This window comes from Nycticebus coucang, chromosome 22 (assembly GCF_027406575.1).
Source record: "Nycticebus coucang isolate mNycCou1 chromosome 22, mNycCou1.pri, whole genome shotgun sequence".
Classification (NCBI taxonomy): domain Eukaryota; kingdom Metazoa; phylum Chordata; class Mammalia; order Primates; family Lorisidae; genus Nycticebus; species Nycticebus coucang.
In genome coordinates, this window is record NC_069801.1 from 4174183 (window position 1) to 4195205 (window position 21023).

The 21023-nt window shown below is 53.4% G+C and overlaps 2 protein-coding genes across 3 annotated transcripts; both read left to right on the forward strand.

Moving 5' to 3' along the window:
- Window positions 1-60: 60 nt before the first annotated feature.
- Window positions 61-14118, forward strand: TAS1R1 (taste 1 receptor member 1). The gene is given in 8 exon segments (XM_053577143.1): window positions 61-950; window positions 6060-6366; window positions 8624-9385; window positions 9794-10006; window positions 10350-10470; window positions 12269-13304; window positions 13588-13933; window positions 14035-14118. Coding segments are annotated over 8 exon segments (3093 nt in total). The 5' UTR covers window positions 61-726.
- ZBTB48 (zinc finger and BTB domain containing 48) lies at window positions 13223-21011 on the forward strand. 2 transcript variants are annotated; one of them, XM_053575489.1, is made up of 11 exons: window positions 13223-13748; window positions 14202-14961; window positions 15412-15653; window positions 17594-17705; window positions 18429-18521; window positions 18906-18971; window positions 19148-19302; window positions 19688-19824; window positions 19896-20060; window positions 20500-20588; window positions 20655-21011. In XM_053575489.1, exons 2-11 carry the CDS (start codon window positions 14272-14274, stop codon window positions 20949-20951), a joined length of 2046 nt encoding a protein of 681 aa, XP_053431464.1. In that variant the 5' UTR covers window positions 13223-13748; window positions 14202-14271; the 3' UTR covers window positions 20952-21011. The 2 variants fall into 2 exon arrangements, with proteins under 2 accessions (XP_053431464.1, XP_053431463.1); XM_053575488.1 differs by having other exon boundaries at window positions 13225-13748; window positions 18885-18971.
- Window positions 21012-21023: the final 12 nt, after the last annotated feature.

Consider the following 21023-nt stretch of genomic DNA (forward strand, 5'->3'; position numbering starts at 1 on the left):
AGAGACCTCCGGTAGTGCCCTATGGAAGCTCCGGCCGGCCCAGGTACCGTCTGTGCCTTCTCCCCCAGGGCGCCATTTACATTATGCAAAAGCTCCACCCAGGCTAGCTCCAGAGAGAAACCAGACATCCTGGGTCCAACTGTGGGGCCACCTTTCCGGAAACCCACTTGGGATTTTTGTTTTTTCCTGCAGAAAAAGCTCCATGGCTGGCATTTTAAACAAAACAGGTCTATTTGCATGCCTTCTGTTTGCATACATTTGTGTTTGGGCTAAAGGGAGCAACCCAGTGTAGCAAGGTGAAGCCATAATGATTTGCTTAGAATTTCAGTGTCAGAAAACTGAAGACTGGGGGGTAAGGATGGGATGGCAACTTAAACCACGTCACATTCAGTAAACTGAGACCCAAGTAAAAAGTTCTAAAACTCACAGCTCCCTGATAGCAATTGTCCACATGGCTCCCTTAAGGGCCCAGTCAAATTGTGTCCCAGCCTCCCTTCTCCCCCGCAAATGCCAAGGCTCCCTTCCTGAGCCAGGTGAAGCCATAGGCACCAGAGGAGGATGGAACCCACAACCGTCCATAGGAAGGATCACAGGGTGCCACCTGGTTTGCATTGTTCCTGAGTGGGACCACCAGCCCGGAAGCAAACAGCCCTTCCAAGGGCGTGGAGCTGTGAAGTGTCTGCACAGCTGCCCTCTGTTCTATTTAAACAACCGCCTCCTAAAAGGATGCTGCTCGGCCATGCTGGACACAGGGCCAGCATGTTACTCCAGGCAACTTGCCTGATCAGCCTGCAGCTGTCCATCTCCTGCTGCTGGGCTTACAGCTGCCACACTGTGGAGTCCTCTCCTGACTTCAACCTCGCTGGGGATTACCTCCTTGCAGGTCTGTTCCCTCTCCATGCTAAATGTCTACAGGTGAGACACAGACCAGAGGTGACCCTCTGTGACAGGTGAGTGAGTGTTCTCAGCAGGACCTTGCGTCTTTGCTTCTGTCTTGCCTAGAACTGCCTCTGGACAATCCAGTCACCACCTTCAAATGCTGCCTAGACCTTCCCAGACACTTCTGTCAGTTTCCATTTTGCAATACATTATTCTCATCCTTGCTGTTAGGATGTGTTGTATTGTAACTGCTTCAAGTCATTTCCTGGCTTTGTACCAAAACTAAATGGCAAGGATTAAGCAAGGGTGGTCATTCCCATCTTCCATTGCCTCTCCTACTTAAATTTAAAGCTCCTTAGTCTGCCAGATGGCTGGTGGCAAAGACAAATGACACATAACGGCAGATGCTTCAGGAGTTTAGAAAAGATAAATTAGGGGTGGCGCCTGTGGCTCAAAGGGGTAGGGCGCTGGCCCCATATGCCAGAGGTGGCGGGTTCAAACCCAGCCCTGGGCAAAAACTGCAAAAAAATAAATAAATAAATAAAATAAAAGATAAATTAGGTTGGTACCTTCATCAAGTCAACAATCCACTGAGCAGGGTGATTCACGCCTATAATCTTAGCACTCAGGGAGGCCAAGGTGAGTGGATTGTTTGAGCTCAGGAGTTCAAGGCCAGCCTGAGGAAGAGTGAGACCCCCTCTCTTTAAAAAATAGAAAAACTTGGTTCGGCGCCTGTGGCTCAAGTGGCCAAGGCGCCAGCCACATATACCTAAGCTGGCTGGTTTGAATCCGGTTCGGGGACCACCAAACAACAATGATGGCTGCAACCAAAAAATAGCCTGGCATTGTGGCGGGCACCTGTACTCCCAGCTACTTGGGAGGCAGAGGCAGGAGAATCGCTTGAGCCCAGGAGTTGGAGGTTGCTGTGAGCTGTGATGCCACAGCACTCTACCCAGGGCAATAGCTTGAGGCTGTGTCTCAAAAAAATAAAAAGAAAGAAAAGAAAAACTTGGCTCCGTGTCCATAGCACAGTGGTTAGAGTGGCAGCCACATACACCGAGGCTGGTGGGTTCGAATCCAGCCTGGGCCAGCTAAACAACAATGATAACTGCAACAACAACAACAAAAATAACCGGGCATTATGGTGGGTGCCTGTAGTCCCAGTTACTCGGGAGGCTGAGGCAAGAGAATTGCTTAAACCCAGGCGGCACCTGTGGCTCAGTGGGTAGGGCGCCACCCCATATGCCTAGGGTGGTGGGTTCAAGCCCAGCCCCGGCCAAACTGCAACAAAAAATAGCTGGGTGTTCTGGCGGATGCCTGTAGTCCCAGCTACTGGGAGGTTGAAGCAAGAGAATCGCCTAAAGCCCAGGAGTTGGAGGTTGCTGTGAGCTGTGTGACGCCACGGCACTCTACCAAGGGCGATAAAGTGAGACCTGTTTAAAAAAAAAAAAAAAAAAGAAGAAGAAAGGGCGGTGCTTGTGGCTCAGTGAGTGGGGCACCGGCCCCATATACTGAGGATGGCGGGTTTGAACCCAGCCCCAGCCAAACTGCAGTGAAAAAGGGCAGGGCGTTGTGGTGGGCGCCTATTGTCCCAGCTACTCAGGAGGCTGAGGCAGGAGAATTGCCTAAGCCCAAGAGCTGTAGGTTGCTGTGAGCTGTGACACTACAGCACTCTACCAAGGGTGACAGCTTGAGACTCTGTCTCCAAAAAAATGAAGTCAAAAATCTAGGTAGAGAGAAAGTACTGTTTTTCATTTTATTTTTTTGAGACAGGGTGTCGCTCTGTCTCCTAGGCTGGAGTGCAGTGGTATAATCATAGCTCACGGTAGCCTAGCACTCCTGAACTCAAGCGATCTTCCCAAGCACCTAAGACTATAGGCAGGCACTAATACACCCAGCTAATTTAAAAAAAGTTTTTTTTTCTTAGAGATGGTGTCTCACTATGTTGCCCAGGCTGGTTTCAAACTCTTGGGCTCAAGTGATCCTCCTACCTCGGCTTCCCATACTGCTGGGATTACAGGTGTGAGCCACTGTGCTTAGCCTGCTTTTCTTTTACAGAAGATAGTTGACTGCAGACTGTGAGTCACAGGTCTGGAGGCTTAAGAATGTTTTCAGGGCTTGGCTGCAGGTTGCCCTACACATGAAGCATACCCAGTGGTTGGCCCAGGAGGAAGATTCTAGAAAACCTGGTATACGAAGACCTGCCTAAAGAGCTGCTGGGAAGAGAGGTTGGGTGGAAGAGGAAGACTTTAAAACTAGCTGTGGATAACAGGAGCACTGTCTCCTGCAGGAGGCACTAAGCTTCCTCTGAATGGCTCAGGGAATAGAAGTGATAGAAGTGATGGAAGGGTCTTTGGACAAGGGCAGCGCCTGTGGCTCAAAAGAGTAGGGCACTAGCCCCATATTCCAGAGGTGGCAGGTTCAAACCCAGCTCTGGCCAAAAATTGTAAAAAAGAAAAAAAAAAGGGGGGGTTTGGATAAGCATAGGCTGGAAAATGGAACAGACCAGAATGTTCTTTTCTTCTTCTCTTTTTTAATTTTAATTTTATTTTTTAAAATTTAATTTTATTAACAAAATTTTATTGTTTGTTTGTTTATTGCATTTTGGCCGGGGCCGGGTTTGAACTCACCACCTTCAGTATATGGGACCAGCACCCTACTCACTGAGCCACAGGAACCACTGTTCTTTTCTTCTTCTTTTTTTTTTTTTAGAGACAGAGTCTCACTGTACCGCCCTCGGGTAGAGTGCCGTGGAGTCACACGGCTCACAGCAACCTCTAACTCTTGGGCTTACGCGATTCTCTTTCCTCAGCCTCCTGAGCAGCTGGGACTACAGGCGCCCGCCACAACAACCGGCTATTTTTTTGTTGTTGTTGTTGCAGTTTGGCCGGGGCTGGGTTTGAACCCGCCACCCTCGGCATATGGGGCCAGCGCCCTACTCACTGAGCCACAGGCGCCGCCCTCTTTTCTTCTTTTAAGTATACTTTTTTTTTTTTTGTAGAGACGGAGTCTCACTTTATGGCCCTCGGTAGAGTGCCGTGGCATCACACAGCTCACAGCAACCTCCAACTCCTGGACTTAGGCGATTTTCCTGCCTCCCGAGTAGCTGGGACTACAGGCGCCCGCCACAGTGCCCGGCTATACTTTTTTTTTTTTTTTTTGAGAAAGGGTCTCACTGTGTTCCCAGGCTGCTCTCAAACTCCTGGGCTCAGACAATCCTCCTGAGTAGTCCATCTGGGACTACAGGTCTCCACCAGCTTAGTATGTTCTTTAAGCAGGGTAGAATCATGTTGCTAGCGTGTCCTCTGCTTGTTCCAGACAGCAGTTCCCCAAGTAGGGGTGATGAGGTCCCCAGGCCCTCGACATATTTACAGGTGTCCTGGTGAGGAGCACTAGTTAAACAAGGTTAAGCACACATGGTGCTTAAATTTTAAATTTTTTTTTTTTTTTTTTTGAGACAAGGTCTCTCCCTGTTGCCTGGGCTAGAGTGCAGTGTCATCATAATAGCTCATCGCAATGTCAAACTCCTGGGCTTAAGGGATCTTCCTGCCTCAACCTCTGGAGTAGCTGGGACTACAGGCACCCATTACAATGCCAGGCTAGTTTTCTATTTTTTTTAATTTATTTATTTTTGAGATTTATGTATTATTTTTTTTTGAGACAGAGTCTTACTTTGTTACCCTTGGTAGAGTGCCATGGTGTCGTTTTTTTTTTTTTTTTTTTTTGCAGTTTTTGGCCGGGTCTGGGCTTGAACCCATCACCTCCAGCATATGGGGCCGCTGCCCTACTCCTTTGAGCCACAGGCACTGCCCCGAGTGCTATGGTGTCATAGCTCACAGCAACCTCAAACTCTTGGGCTCATTTGATCCTCTTGGCTCAGCCTTCGAGTAACTGGTACTACAGATGCCTGCCACAAGGCCTGGCTGTTTTTTTAGAGATGGGGTCTCACTCTTGCTCAGGCTGGTCTAGAACTCCTGAACTCAGGTGATCCACCCTCCTCGGCCTCCCCGAGTGTTAGGATTACAGGCATGAGCCACCTTCCAGGTCCCATGAAGTTTTTATTGTGATTAACCTTTAAATCAATAGACTGAGTAACCAGATGCCCCTTATAATGTGGTAGGCTTCATCCAATCAGTCAAAAGGTTTTTTTTTTTTTTTCTTGAGGCAGAGTCTCACTTTCACACTGAGTAAAGTATTGTGGTATCACAGCTCACAGCAACCTCACAGTCTTGGGCTCAAGGAATCCTCTTGCCTCAGCCTCCTAAGTAGCTGGGACTACAGGCACCCACCACAACTCTGGCTAGTTTTTCTATTTTTAGTAGAAATGGGGGTCTCACTCTTGCTCAGGCAGGTCTCAAACTCCTGAGCTCAAACGATCCACCAGCCTCAGCCTCCCAGAGTGCTAGGATTACAGGTGTGAACCACTGAAAGCCTTAAAAAACTGAGGTCCCTGGAAAAGGTGGGAATTCTGCCTCCAGACTGCCCTCGTGCATAAGCCCATAACATCAGCTTCTGTCTAAGTGTTTGGCCAGTTTTGGACTTGCCAGCCCCCATAATCCTGTGAGCAGATTCTTTTTTTTTTTTTTTGTAGAGACAGAGTTTCACTTTATTGCCCTTGGTAGAGTGCTGTGGCGTCACACGGCTCACAGCAACCTCCAGCTCTTGGGCTTACGCGATTCTCCTGCCTCAGCATCCTGAGTAGCTGGGACTACAGGCGCCCGCCACAATGCCCGGCTATTTTTTTGTTGCAGTTTGGCCGGGGCTGGGTTTGAACCCGCCACCCTCGACATATGGGGCCGGCGCCCTACTCACTGAGCCACAGGCACCGCCCTGTGTGAGCAGATTCTTGACACTAAACCTCTCTCCCTACATCCATACGTCCCACTGATTCTGTTTTTCTGGAGAGCCTGAGAGGAAGGTTTCTCTGCTTTAGGACTTCGTTAGCCTTTAGATGGTAATGTGTTTATCCAAGGGTGGAGGGCATGTGGCATTTCTCCAGCTTGTTCCCACCTCTCCAAAGGCCTGTTAACACCCACTGGAACTGTAGGTGTGTTTCAGGGCCCATGCTGAGGTCATGGTGGTAGAGGACTGGACAGATGACTACCAACAAGGCCTAGGAGTCTAGGAGGCCAGAGGTATCAATGGGGCCTGTCCTTCTCAGCTCTTGGTTTTCCCCACAGGCCCGGCAGCTTCAATGGCCACGGCTACCACCACTTCCAGGCCATGCGGTTTGCCATTGAGGAGATAAACAACTCCACGGCCCTGCTGCCCAATGTCACCCTAGGGTATGAGCTGTATGATGTGTGTTCCGAGTCTGCCAACGTGTATGCCACACTGAGAGGGCTCTCCGTGCCAGGCACACACCATATAGAGATCCAGGAGAACCTTCTCAACTATTTCCCCAAGGTTGTGGCTGTGATTGGGCCTGACGATACCAACCGTGCTGCCACCACTGCTGCCCTACTCAGCCCTTACCTGGTGCCCCTGGTAAGCAGCAGCTTCAGAGGTTTACCCACCTTCCCTTTGGCAAGTTTGGCAAGCATGGGCTGGGACACTTGGGTAAGAGCTGCTGTCCCCCCAAGGCTGGTATTGCCCTGGATCTGTTGGGCATTCGCTGCTCTTTGTCACATTGCAGACGGCCCTTCCCAGCACGGTCCCTAGCCAGCTTTTCTTCCTCTCCAAGGGCTGCTTCCAGAGGTGTCTGCCTTCACCCTCATGGGAAACCCATCTTCCTTTGGAACTACTGCCATGCAGCTGCACACCACTGCCCTCCACTCCTCTCTCCAGCCAGAGGTTCCTTCCCCTTTGTCAAAAACGGAACGCCAGCCAGGCACAGTGGTTCATGCTTGTAATCCTAGCACTCTGGGAGGCCGAGGCAGGTGGACTGTTTGAGCTCAGGAGTTTTAAACCAGCTCTGAGCCACAGCCAGACCCCGTCTCTAAAAATAGTCAGGAGTTATGGCAAGCGCCTATAGTCCCAGCTACTCAGAAGGCCGAGGCAAGAGAATCACTTGGGCCCAAGAGTTTGAGATTGCTGTGAGCTATGATGCCATGGCACTCTACCCAGGGTGACAAAGTGAGACTATCTCAAAAAAAAAAAAAGAATGGAATACCTTTCACCCCCTGCCCCTGTGTGCCTGCCTTCCTGCCTGTTTTCTCTTACTCAGAAGTGGGGGGGTGTCCCTTTGTCCCTCAACCTATTGAGGTCAGTCTTGTCCCTGTGCATGTTCTCATCTTATCCCGCAGGCCTCACCCCTTCTGGCCTGTAAGCTTGCCCCCGCTTGCTCTTTCTACCTTTTTCCATTGCTTGCCTCTCCCCTTCTCATCTGCTCCCAGCCTCCCCCAGTTCTGCCCTTGCTACGCTTATTCAGGCACCTTCTAGACTCAAAATCCGAGGAGTGCTTTTCAGCTCTTTATCTTACATGCCTTTTTGGTGACCTTTCCACCAGTCCTGCTGTGACACTCTTTCCTTTGTGCCTGTGTCTTACCATCCTCTACTTTCAGTGGGAGAGTCCTCCCCATCCTGGGCACCATGAAATGGGCCCAGCAGGCCCAAAGGGACCTTACCCCCCACACAACAGGAGCCTCTTCTCTTCCTGCACCCCTCAAGCCTGTGTGGCCTCTGGAGCAGCTGTTTCTAGCCAGAACCTCAGCAGTCCTGCCTGGACCCTTGCCCTGCCTCCTCCCACCTGTGCTCCCTCGTTGGCTCCTCCCACCTGTGCTCCCTTATTGTGGCCTCTCCATTTTCTTTCTCTTTTTTCTTTTTTTTCAGACAGAGTCTCACTTTGTCACCCTCTAAAGAGTTCTGTAGCATCACAGTCACAGCAACCTCAAACTCTTGGGCTCAAGCAATTCTCTTGCCTCCGCCTCCCTAGTAGCTGGTGCCTACCACAACACCTGGCTATTTTTAGAGATAAGTCTCGCTGTGGCTCAGGCTGGTCTCGAACCCGTGAGCTCAGGCAATCCACCCGCCTCAACCTTCCAGATCCTTCTTCCTTCTCAAAGTCAAGCCCATCCCCTACCTTTTTTCTATTGCCGCAGCTTGAATACAGACGAGTGTCATTTCTTAGCTCGATTATTCCATCAGCTGTCCATGAGTTCTCTCTGACTCTAGTCTTGAACCTTTTCTAACAAGTTCCTCACTAAAGTCAGAGATAGACTCCTAAACCCAAGTGTGGATATATCACCTCTTTGCGGACACCCACGGGGCTCCTTGTGGCCTATAGAACAAAGACTAAGCCCTTAACTTGAGAGTTTAAGCCTCCTGCCCTCACCCACGGGTGCGCCCCTTCTTCTTTTTTTTTTTTTTTTTTTTGTGGTTTTTGGCCGGGGCTGGGTTTGAACCCACCACCTCCGGCATATGGGACCGGCGCCCTACTCCTTGAGCCACAGGCACCACCCAAGGGTGTGCCCCTTCTTCTTACAAAGGGCCTTTGGCCAAGCAGAAGTCCCTGACGGTCCCCAGGACACCACACTCTTTCACTGCCCGTGTGCAGCTTTTGTTCCCTTTGCTTAAAACAGGTGGTCTCCACCTTGTCCACCTGCAGGTCTCACTCCTCCCCCAGGAATGCTCTGTGGGGCCTGAGTGGTTCTTTATCTGTAATTTGTCAGCCTTGCATGCCAAGGCTGCTCTTCTGGTCTCTGTCTTCCCTGTATCCTCACAGCCAGCCAGGGCCAGGCCCAGTGGGGCCTTCAGTTGAAATTGATGCCATTTAACTTGCTGAATGAGACCCCTCCCTCCACAGATCAGCTATGAGGCCAGCAGCGTGTCGCTCAGTGTGAAGCGGCAGTACCCCTCTTTTCTGCGCACTATCCCCAGTGACAAGTACCAGGTGGAGACCATTGTGCTGCTGCTGCAAAGGTTCCAGTGGGTCTGGATTTCGCTGGTTGGCAGCCAAGGTGACTACGGGGAGCTGGGCGTGCAGGCGCTGGAAGACCAGGCCACCAAGCAGGGGGTCTGCATCGCTTTCAAGGACATTGTGCCATCCTCTGCCTGGGTGGATGACGAGAAGATGCAGAGCATGATGCGCCACCTGGCCCAGGCCAGGACCACTGTCGTGGTTGTTTTCTCCAACCGACAGTCAGCCAGGGTGTTCTTCGAGTCTGTGGTGCTGGCCAACCTGACAGGCAAGGTGTGGGTCGCCTCAGAAGCCTGGGCCATGTCCAGACACATCACTGGAGTACCTGGGATCCAAGGCATTGGGATGGTGCTGGGTGTGGCCATCCAGCAGAGGCTTGTCCCTGGCCTGAAGGAGTTTGAAGAGGCCTATGCCAGGGCAGACAAGGGGGCCCCTAGGCCTTGCTCCAAGGGCTCCTGGTGCAGCAGCAATCAGCTTTGCAGAGAGTGTCAAGCTTTTAGGACACACTCGATGCCCACACTCGGAGCCTTCTCCATGAGTTCGGCCTATAACACCTATCAGGCTGTGTATGCTGTGGCCCATGGCCTCCACAAGCTCCTGGGCTGCACCTCCGGAGCCTGTTCCAGGGGCCAAGTCCACCCCTGGCAGGTAAGAGAGCCCAGCCCTAGGTACCCTGTGCCAGCAGACACAGCCAATTCCTAGACAAGCATACTGGGCACTCTCTGGCCTAAGTGGGGGTCTCTTCTCTCAGACACCTGCTTCTCATCTTTGAACCTTGCCTTCTCTGAACCACCCATCATACCTTAGAAGTATCACAGGACAAGATCCCAGGCTAAAATGCCTGTAAGGGGTTCTCCGTTAGAGGCCTCCTCTCAGGGGGATGCTTGGGAGGGTCAGAGGGCTTCCTAGGAGAGGAGGGATTCTGAGGAAGGGTCTAGGCTTTCTGGTTGGGTTGAAACCACCCAGAATGGAAGCCCAAGAAGGCCCTAGGTCCTTGCTTCCTGGGCCATCTGGGTCTGTGGTGTCTACCACAACCTCATGATATGTTTCTCTCAGCTTCTAGAGCAGATCTACAAGGTGAATTTCCTTCTACATGAGGACACTGTGACGTTTAATGACAATGGTGACCCCCTCAGTGGCTATATCATAATTGCCTGGGACTGGAGTGGGCCCGAGTGGACCTTCACGGTTGTCGGCTCCTCCACATGGTCTCCAGTTCGCCTGGATATAAATAAGACCAAAATCCAGTGGCATGGAAAGGACAACCAGGTAATGGGGATGTGGTCACTCACCAGGTGATTGCCTCAGGGGCAGCCTGGAGCCTGGGGGTGATGCTGGCACAGCATACACAGAGGAGGGGGACACCAGGTGTCAGGTTGACATCACTCGGTCCAGCCTTGCCAGGAAACCTGGGAAGATGCTCCATGGGCAGGGAAGATACTCTGTAGGCTAGGGCACAGATGCCCAGTTGGCATTGGTTTATATGAGCAGAAGCTCTGTCTGGGAGTGAGCCTGAAGACAGATGCTCAGGTTCTGTTTTCTGTCCGGAATGTGAACTGTTTTTGACTTGGACTCCTCCATGTGGCTGCAGAACACCTGTGGCTTCTTGTAGGTGCCTAAGTCTGTGTGCTCCAGTGACTGCCTTAATGGGCACCAGCGAGTGGTTACAGGTTTCCACCACTGTTGCTTCGAGTGTGTTCCCTGTGAGGCTGGGACCTTCCTCAACAAGAGTGGTGAGTGATCAAGGGAGCAGGTGGGCTACCCAGCATGCCTGGGGACTGCACCCTGGATGGAAGGACCTCCCTGTGTGCCATGTGCCCATACCCAGCCCCAGAACCGGAGCCTTAGTCAGTGTGCTGCCAGTTAGGTCCAGGGGGAAGGACACTTGCCACCACCCTGGTCAAGCAGAAATAATCAACCAACTGAAAGCCTTAGACCGAGGTATGTCCTCTATGAGAGAGCTCCTGGCGTGACTTCTACACAGGTAACCTTTTATTTATTTATTTATTTTTTAATTGAGACAGAGTCTTACTTTGTCACCCTCAGTAGAGTGCCTTGGCATCATAGCTCAGTAACCTCAAACTCCTGGGCTCAAGCATTCTCTTGCCTCAGCCTCCCTAGTAGCTGGAATTACAGGTGCCCGCCATACACCTGGCTATTTTTTCTTTCTTTCTTATTTTTGTTTGTTTTTTTTTTTTTTGCATTTTTGGCCAGGGCTGGGTTTGAACCCGCCACTTCCAGCATATGGGGCTGGCGCCCTACTCCTTTGAGCCACAGGCGCCACCGTTTTTTTTCTTTCTCTCTCTCCTTCCTTCCTCCCCCCTTCCCCTTCCTTCCTTCCTTCCTTTCTCTCTCTCTCTTTCCTTCCTTCCTTCCTTCTGTCCTCCTTCTTTCCTTCCTTCCTTCTTTCCTCCTTCCCTTCTCTTCCTTTCTTTCTTTCCCACCAGCCCTGGAACATGTGGCCAGTGCCCTAACCATTGTGCTACTGGTCCCCCCTACAGATGCAATCTTCTCCTGAATTCAACCTCTTTTTCCAAATAGATGTAGCTACTTTTCCCTTTGTATCTTCTTGTTCTCTCCTCCCTTCTATTGTCAGTGCCTAAGACGCTAGTTCCTCGAACAGCTTGGCCTAGAAGGAGATATTAGCATGTTTACAGCAAAACAAACAAACCAAACCAAAACAACAACAAAAAATCCAAACCCAAACCAACCAACCAACAAAACCCATCAATGAACGAAGACTGGCCTCAGAAAGCAAAGTAGGAAGGAAGCTAAGGGCTCAGCCTACAGCTGGAGCCCCAGGGCCACATTCTTTCCTTTCACCATCCCCACAGGGATAGGAATACATTTCTATCTTCAGAGAACCAGGACTCAAGAAACCACAGAGCACTGGAAGGAGGGTTTGGGTTTGGGTAGTGGAAGTGGTAGAGGGAAAGATGAAAATTCTCTTCCTTTAGGGCTGGCTCCCATTGGATCATAGCTAATAGTATGGTATTACTGGTAAGGCTCCTAGGGACCTCTTGGTTTGCCACCCACACTGGGATCATGAGCCATATAGAACTTACCCATATATGGGCGGTGCCTGTGGCTCAGTGAGTAGGGCGCCAGCCCCATATACTGAGGGTGGCGGGTTCAAACCCAGCCCCAGCCAAACTGCAACAAAAAAATAGCCGGGTGTTGTGGCGGGCGCCTGTAGTCCCAGCTACTCGGGAGGCTGAGGCAAGAGAATCGCGTAAGCTCAAGAGTTAGAGGTTGCTGGGAGCCGTGTGACGCCACGGCACTCTACCTGAGGGCGGTACAGTGAGACTCTGTCTCTACAAAAAAAAAAAAAAAAAGAACTTACCCATATGTCTCCAGAGTCTGCAATTAACACAGGAGTTTTGAAGAAATGCCTCACTGCTGACCATCTCCCTGCCCCCACTGTGGCTGCAGAGCCTTAGCTGCTGTGGTACTGTTCTCCCAGCATGTTGCAGGCCTGCATGAACTCCCTCTCACCGACTCTCCGGAACCTTATCTGCCTTCCTTTTCCAGACCTCTACAGCTGCCAGTCTTGTGGGAAAGAAGAGTGGGCACCTGAGGCAAGCCAGACCTGCTTTCCACGCACTGTGGTGTTTTTGGCTTGGCACGAGAACATGTCTTGGGTGCTGCTGGGAGCTAATACGCTGTTGCTGCTGCTGGTGGTTGGGGCTGCTGGACTGTTTGCTTGGCATCTAGATACCCCTGTGGTGAGGTCAGCTGGGGGCCACCTGTGCTTCCTCATGTTAGGCTCCCTGGCGGCGGGTAGCTGCAGCCTCTATGGCTTCTTTGGGGAACCCACACTGCCCGCATGCTTACTGCGCCAAGCCCTCTTTGCCCTTGGTTTTGCCATCTTCCTATCCTGCCTGACAGTTCGCTCCTTCCAACTGGTCATCATCTTCAAGTTTTCCACCAAGGTACCCATGTTCTACCGTGCCTGGGTCCAAAACCATGGTGTATGTCTGTTTGTGCTGATCAGCTCGATGATCCAACTACTTATCTGTCTAACTTGGCTTACGGTGTGGACCCCATTGCCCACCAGAGAATATCAGCGCTTCCCCCAGCTGGTGATGCTTGAGTGCACAGAGGTCAACTCACTGGGCTTCATGCTGGCCTTCGCCTACAATGGTCTCCTTTCGGTCAGTGCTTTTGCCTGTAGCTACCTGGGCAAGGACCTGCCAGAGAACTATAACGAGGCCAAATGTGTCACCTTCAGCCTGCTCCTCTACTTTGTGTCCTGGATCACCTTCTTCACCGTGGCCAGCGTTTACCAGGGCAAGTACCTGCCCGTGGTCAATGTGCTGGCCGCGCTGAGCAGCCTGAGCAGCGGCTTCAGTGGCTATTTCCTTCCCAAATGCTATGTGATCCTCTGCCGCCCAGATCTCAACAGCACAGAGCACTTCCAGGCCTCCATCCAGGACTACACGAGGCGCTGAGGCTCCACCAAGCCTGCAGGCAGGACTGTGAGCCTTCCCTGGCCTGAAGGTCGAAGATTGAGCAGGCGGGTGGTGTCCGAGAGGCCTTTGGGCTCCTCCGACCTGGGTTGGGATGGGTAAGCGCCCGGGAGAGCCCAGTTCGGGCTCTGGGGGCTGCCAATAAAGAGGTGAAATACGTGTTGGCTGATCTTCCTGTCTAGGGAGAGGGTGGTGTTACCTCTTTAAGTCTCAGTCCAGAGCTGAGCTTAGGCCGGCGCCCCGCTTGTCGTTGCTAGGCAACTCGGAGGGCGAGTCCCGCACCAATAGATTTGGGTCTGGACCCGCCCCTTGCTGCATCCCAAGGGCGGTTCTCGGAATCTCCCGTCCTCCGCGTTGGCGCTAAGCTCTACGTCACCAAAGCGCCCCGCCCCGGCCTGCGCGCCCTGACGTCACATCCGACGCAGCGACGGCGGTGCCTCCGCACGGCGGGCCGGGCACGCACGGTTGGGCAGTTGGTTCGTGGGCTGTGGAGGCGACAGAGCGCGGGGCTGGTGGGGCCGTCGCAGGGAGGACAGGCCAGGGTGAGGAGGGCGAGGGGCGAGGGGGGAAGAGGCTGCAGGCTGCTGTGGCCGCTGACGGGAGTGTGGCCGCGGCCGCCTTCCGCCCGGTGGCTCAGGACCTGTGGGCGCGGCGTGGGCTCCGCTCACCTGTCTACGGCCGCCACCCTCCTCGGTCCAGGGCCCTCTTACTTGTGCCTAGCCCATCAGTTCGCGCACATCCTCTTGCTTCCTTTCCCCAAACTTTCGTTCCACCAGCCCCCGTTCGCGACCCTGTCCTGTCTCCCGCCATGTCCCTTTTCCTAACTAGTTCGCCTGCGCCTCCGCCCCCTCTGGCGAATCCAATATAGTCCCCGCCCCCCGAGGTTATCGTTCTGTTTTTCTCCGCCTGTAACCTCTAACCTTGACCTAAGCCCTCGTTGTGATAAATGTGAATATCTGAACAGACTCCAACTTCCCCTTTCTTTTCAAATCCAGGGGTTTTTCTCTTGCATACCCTCCGTTGGGCTGTCCAAGGTGTCACTTCTGTCTTCCTGTTCTTCGGATCATGGATGGCTCCTTCGTCCAGCACAGTGTGAGGGTTCTGCAGGAGCTCAACAAGCAGCGGGAGAAGGGCCAGTACTGCGACGCCACCCTGGACGTTGGGGGCCTGGTGTTCAAGGCTCACTGGAGTGTTCTTGCCTGCTGCAGCCACTTCTTCCAGAGCCTCTACGGGGATGGTTCCAGGGATAGTGTTGTCCTCCCTGCTGGCTTCGCTGAGATCTTTGGCCTCTTGTTGGACTTTTTCTACACTGGTCACCTCGCCCTCACCTCCGGAAACCGGGATCAGGTGCTTCTGGCAGCCAGGGAGTTGCGAGTGCCTGAGGTTGTGGAGCTGTGCCAGAGCTTCAAGCCCAAAACTTCAGTGGGACAGGCACCAGGTGGCCGGAGTGTGCTGGGGAAACCTGCCTCCCGTGATGTCAACAGCCACCTCAAGGAACCAGCAGGCTTGGAGGAAGAGGAAGTTTCCAGGACTGTGGGTCTAGTCTCCAGAGATCAGGAGCCCAGAGGCAGTCACAGCCCCCAGAGGCCTCAGCTGTATCCCCCTGCTCAGAGTGAGAGCCCCTCTTTCCTCCAGGGGAAACTCAAGCAGTCCCTGAAGCCTTGCTCCCCAGAGGACAAGGAGCCTGAGGACTGCAAAGTGCCCCCAAGGCCCTTCGAGGCTGAAGGGGCCCAGCTGCAGGGCGGGAGTAATGAGGTACTGTGCCCAGGGTGCTGGAACTAGGGAGATAAGAGTAAGGGGAAAAGAATGACACTTTATGGGGATGATCTGGACCCCAAGGCAGAATCTCTGTTATGTAGGTTTGGAACAGCCTTTCTCCAAACCAAGGAAGCTGGTGACCACAGGCTGACCTTTGTACTGGTCACGGTCATCCATGGTTGGCAGTTTCCTGGGAGTTAAGAGCAGCATTAGGATTACAAGTGCTTCCCTAGGACAGGGAAATGCAGCCAGGCTTCCACTTCCCCACAAGTAGAGCCACTTTCATCCAAATTGATGATGCAGATGCTTTCTTCCCTGGGCCCCTGAAGGAAACAGTTCCTGATGAAGGGACTTGTTTGGGTTGGGATAGAACTGGAGCTGAGTCCCCACAACCCCTGTTGATTTATTTGGTGACCCAACTCCCTCCTGCTGCCTCTTCTGCCCTAGTGGGAAGTAGTGGTTCAAGTGGAGGACGACGGGGATGGCGATTACATTTCTGAGCCCGAGACTGTGCTGACCAGGAGGAAGTCAAATGTAATCAGAAAGCCCTGTGCTGCCGAGCCAACCCTGAGCGCAGGTTCCCTAGCAGCTGAGCCCGCTGAGAACAGAAAAGGTACAGCGGTGCCGGTTGAATGCCCCACATGTCATAAAAAGTTCCTCAGCAAATATTATCTTAAAGTTCACAACAGGTAAACGTTCTGTTTTTCTACTTTCTTTTTCTGTCTGCTGTTCCCACGTTGGGGGAGGGATCCTGTGCTTCCCACTTGGTGCCTGGCATTGGCATGGCTCTGGTCATCAGGGAGTCAGAACCTAGCTTTGGGTGGGATTCTTCCCCTCCTGCCGTGTGAGTCCTCTGGTTGTAGATAGGTTTGTGAACACCTTGTCAATAGGTACCACCCACTGTGGACCTTGCCCTCCAGCTGGCTTCTGCCAGCAGAAGCCTCTGGCCCCTGTGTTGGAGCTCAGGCCTGACCTTAGGTATTATCAATTAAAGTTAAATTAAAAATTCAGTTTCTTAGACACACTAAGGCAAATCTCAAGTGGTTAGGAACCCTGTGGCTCCTGGCTACTGTATTGAACAGTGTAGATAGAACATTGCCATCATCAGAGAGTTCTGTCTTGGACAGTGCTGCTCCAAAGTTCCTGTGAAGCCTCTGGGAATGGCAGATAGGTGATATGCCTTCTAGTCCTGTCACTCCCCACCCAAGGCATCACTAATCCCATTACAGTGCACTTTCTTGCCTAGCCAGGTTAGTCCACAAATCTTTTCTCACTGTGACACTCAAGACACCAGGGATCGCTTGAAATTGAGGAGAAATCAATTGCTATACCCGTGTACTTTGCTTTGTGGCAGCTGCCACCAGTGGAGTCTTTGGGTAATCTCAGAGTATAGGGAACCCTGGGGCAGTTGTTCTGCCTGGACATCCTGCCAGGCTAAGAGGACATTTTGATGGGGGATAAAGACAATTAGTGTAGTGAAAGGAAGTGCTTTGCATCTAGCTGGTTGTAAGAGTTCTCAGAGTGGCGCACACAGGCTCTGAGGTTGGTTCATTCAGTTTGTTTGTTCTACAAACTGTGAGGCAGCTGATGAGACTTGTGGGCGCTCAGGATTCATCAGTGAACAAAACAATGGTCCCTTGTGGAGCATCCCTCCTAGCAGTGCGATGCAGATGACAAGTAAATTTGTGTGTGATAGACAGTGAGAAGTGCTGTGGAAAAAGAAAAGAGAACGTGTAGAGTTCAGAGTGGAGTCAGGTTGTAATTTTAATTAACAGTGGTGTGGGGAGACTTCCGGAGATGGTGAGATTTGACTCAAAGGCAATGAGGAAGTTGATGTGGGGACGCTGGGTAGCAAAAAGCCAGAGTCAGGGCCCTGGGTAGCATTGAGCCTGGTGGGTTGATGGACAGCAAGGAGGCAGGTGCCTGAACTGTTGGTGCCTGGCAGGATACCTTGTGAACAAGACTGGCCAGGTGAGGGCCGCCTATGACCTGTAGGCCCTCCTGTGCCTTTTCTCTGAATTGGGAACCACTGGAGGGCATTGAGCCAAGAGATGCTGAGGTTTGACTTATGTTTAAAGGATCCCTCTGGCTGTTGGTGGCAGCTGAAACCTGTCGGGGTGGCAGTCAAGGAGCAGGGAGACCAGGTGGGCAGCCTATGTGGCAGCCCAGAAGATGCCACACTAGGTGGAAGCAGTGGAGTGACATGGTCAGATCTGTCACAAATCTGGGAAGATCGAGGTGATTCTCTAGGTTGTCAAGACAGGGATTGTTTCTGCCTTCAGTCGGAAGACTGGCCAGGCCTCCTAGCCTCTGTGCTATTCAGCTCTCTGGTGGCATCTTAGGGAGGCTGGTGCTGACTGTCTCCTCTAGCGTGGAGCTGTGATGGGTGGCCCCAGCACTCTCCCTTGGAGAGTCTTCATGCTGGAGAGAGTTTCTGGGCTTGTCCCTATACACATTGACCAGCCAGGGTCTGATTGTGCCCACGTGGTGAGCCAGGAGCCAGCCTCAGGACACTTCTCCCCACCTTGCTGTAGAGCACAGTGCCTGTCAGGAGTCAGAGGGGGCCTGGGATGAAGGAAAGCTGGGAAATTCTCTCAGCCCCCACATCCCATGTGGCTTCTCCTGGCAGGAAACATACTGGGGAGAAACCCTTTGAGTGTCCCAAATGTGGGAAGTGTTACTTTCGGAAGGAGAACCTCCTGGAGCATGAAGCCCGGAATTGCATGAATCGCTCCGAACAGGTACTTGGTGTTACTACTTTTTTTTTGCAGTTTTTGGCTGGGGCCGGGTTTGAACCTGCCACCTCTTGTATATGGGGCCAGCGCCCTACTCCTTTGAGCCATAGGCGCCGCCCTGAATAGGTACTTGGGAGCTGGCCCAGGTACTTGTGGGCAGGGGCACACTGGCCTCTGTCTTGGTGCCATCTGGGAAGTGCCCCCAGGAAACTGTCTCAGAGGGGGACTGTAGATGCAAGAGAGCTTCAGAGTTCTTGGATGTCACTGAGTCCACACCTTGGTATAGGTGGGACCTAGGTCCCAAGTGTAGAAGGGACAAATACAGGAGGGACTTAGTGGGAAGCATTTGGGGTTTGCTTTCCCAGACCCCTGGCCCAGCTCTACCTTGCACTTGAGAGAAGGGGAACCTTAGCTGGGGAAAGGCCTCCTGGCCACTACCCCCACCCCACTGATGGTCCATGCTGTGGGGACCAGCTAAGCTCCATCCTTCTCTTCCTAAAGGCCTGTCACTTGGCCCCTGATGCTCTTTTGTCTGTGCCTGAGAAGGGCCTGGTGTGTGGTGGGTTTGCAGCACTCAGTGACAGTGTCAGCAGGTTACATGTTACCCTCTCCCACCCGAGTGTCCCCCTAGACAGACTCTTGCCACCAGTGAATGGAATTCCTGGCAGAGGCTGCCGCCACAGGCAAAGGCACCCTGACGCCGGCCCTGCTTGCCCCTCACGCTGCCAGGTCTTCACATGCTCTGTATGCCAGGAGACATTCCGCCGGAGGATGGAGCTGCGGGTGCACGTGGTGTCCCACACCGGGGAGATGCCGTACAAGGTCAGGCTCAGCTTGTTCCCAGGCTGGGGCTTGGGGTGGGTAGCCTCAGGATTCCTCCCTGGAGTGGTGTCACATGCCTGCCCCTTGATAGTCTTCAAGGTTCTTCCCTGCCTGTGCAGTGCTCTGTGTCTGTGCGCAGGGTCACAGGCTACAGCTTCACCTCCAGGATCTTTATTGGGTGGGCATCCCTCTGGTCATGGCACTGGGCCGCTGAGGACCAGGAGTAGGGGGCATCCTGGCACTATCCTTTACTCCAAGTAATGGAGCCCTGCCCTCACCTTCCCACCGAACTGCACATGGATGGGGGACCAGGGCTCCCTTGGTACAGGCTGCCCTGGAGGTGACCGTGGGCCTATTTTTCAGTGTTCTTCCTGCTCCCAGCAGTTCATGCAGAAGAAGGACTTGCAGAGTCACATGATCAAGTTGCACGGAGCCCCCAAGCCCCATGCAGTAAGTGCTAGGCATGCCTTGATGCCAGCATGAGCAGGAGTGTGGTGCCTGTGCCCAGAGTGCATGGGAGGCCATGTGCTTTCTGCTGTTCCAAGGGCAGCGGGGGCTTGTGCACTCCCAGACAGCCCTGCCCTGACCCTGGCCCCGGCCCCTCTGTCCAACTGTCTGCCTGGCAGTGCTCCACCTGTGCCAAGTGCTTCTTGTCCCGGACCGAGCTGCAGCTGCATGAAGCATTCAAGCACCGTGGGGAAAAGCTGTTTGTGTGCGAGGAGTGTGGGCACCGGGCCTCGAGTCGCAACGGCCTGCAGATGCACATCAAGGCCAAGCACAGGTGGGGGTCAGCCATCCTCCCCCAAAGTCTGGCCCTGCTGCCAGCCCAGACCAGCAACTGGGCTGGGAAGGCAGTTTCCTGACAGTTAACACAGATGCTGTCTGCCCTGAATCTAGTGCCTGTAGCCTTTCTGGGTGGGGGTACCTGAGGGTTAAGCAAGAGTTTGCCAGGCAGAGTGGCTGGATGATAGCTCTCTACCTTCTAGGCATGCCCTGGTTTCCTGGGCTCCCTACTCTGTAGCCTGTCCTTCTCCAAGGTAGAAGTGGTGGTGCTTTTCACCAGCCCCACCTCCCCGCCCCCTTGGCAGGCAGGCTCTCAGCTATAGAAGAGTGAAGGGGGCCAGTTCTCTCATTGATGGCTCCTGCCTGTGTCTCCATCTGAACAGGAATGAGAGGCCACATGTCTGTGAGTTCTGTAGCCACGCCTTCACCCAGAAGGCCAACCTCAAAATGCATCTGCGCACGCACACGGGCGAGAAGCCCTTCCAGTGCCACCTTTGTGGCAAGACCTTCCGCACCCAAGGTGAGGCATGCCTGTCCCCTCCCTATCCTGAGACCAAAACCAATGGTTGAGCCCTTACCTTGTCCCTGCAGCCAGCCTGGACAAGCACAACCGCACCCACACCGGTGAGAGGCCCTTCAGCTGTGAATTCTGCGAACAGCGCTTTACAGAGAAGGGGCCCCTCCTGAGGCATGTGGCCAGCCGTCACCAGGAGGGCCGGCCCCACTTCTGCCAGATCTGTGGCAAGACCTTCAAAGGTGCCTGGACAAGCTTTTGGGGAATTCAAGGGCAGAGCCATATTGTCTTCCTGGGGTCTGAGTTGAGGGTCTTTGGGAAGGAGGTTGGGGCAACAGTGGTTCTCAAACACTTGTTCTTAGCATGGCAGGACCTTCTTGCTAGTGAATCTCTTCCATCCCCTGTGACCTGAAGCGATGAGAGTGGAGGGTGGGGTGTAGGGTGGGCTGGGGTCCTGTGCAGCAGCAACCCTGGGGGGTACTGGAAGGGCCCAGGGAGCAGTTGCAAACACTGGTCCCAAGGACGATGGAAGGAGCCCTTTGCTGACTGCTCTGCCTCCTCCTTGGTCCTGTCCCAGCCTCCTACCACTTTCCACATGGGCCCTGGGCTCCTGATCTTATTGGGGCCAGTCCTCGCCATGCGCCCACCTCCCCTAACTTTGGTGGCCCTTCCCTCCCATAGCTGTGGAGCAGCTGCGCATGCACGTCAGGCGGCACAAGGGTGTGAGGAAGTTCGAGTGCACAGAGTGTGGCTACAAGTTCACCCGGCAGGTAGGTCCCACTTAGCCCCTTCCCTCCCTGGGGCTCTCCCCTGTCCTGAGCTCACCCTTCCCCCAGGCCCACTTGCGGAGGCACATGGAGATCCACGACCGTGTGGAGAACTACAACCCCCGTCAGCGCAAGCTCCGCAACTTGGTCATCGAGGATGAGAAGATGGTGGTGGTAGCGCTTCAGCCTCCTGCAGAGCTGGAAGTGGGCTCTGCCGAGGTCATTGTGGAGTCCCTGGCCCAGAGTGGCCTGGCCTCCCAGTTGCCCAGCCAGAGACTGTGTGCAGAGGACGGCTTCACTGGCCCAGCCGTCCTGGAGCCCTCGCTCATCATCACAGCTACTGTCCCAGAGGACTGTGACACATAGCCCACCCTGCCCAACCTTGCCCACTTGGCCCCAGCGTCTAATAAACCCTTCGGCTTTGGACTACTTAGTTAT

What these genes read in the sequence shown, in the direction of transcription:
- ZBTB48 (XM_053575488.1), top strand. Translation starts at nt 14,272, where the DNA reads ATGGATGGCTCCTTCGTCCAGCACAGTGTGAGGGTTCTGCAGGAGCTC. An exon ending in CCGGGGAGATGCCGTACAAG is followed by an intron (nt 18,522 to 18,884) that starts GTCAGGCTCAGC and finishes CCTATTTTTCAG; the next exon opens with TGTTCTTCCTGCTCCCAGCA. An exon ending in CAAGACCTTCCGCACCCAAG is followed by an intron (nt 19,825 to 19,895) that starts GTGAGGCATGCC and finishes TTGTCCCTGCAG; the next exon opens with CCAGCCTGGACAAGCACAAC.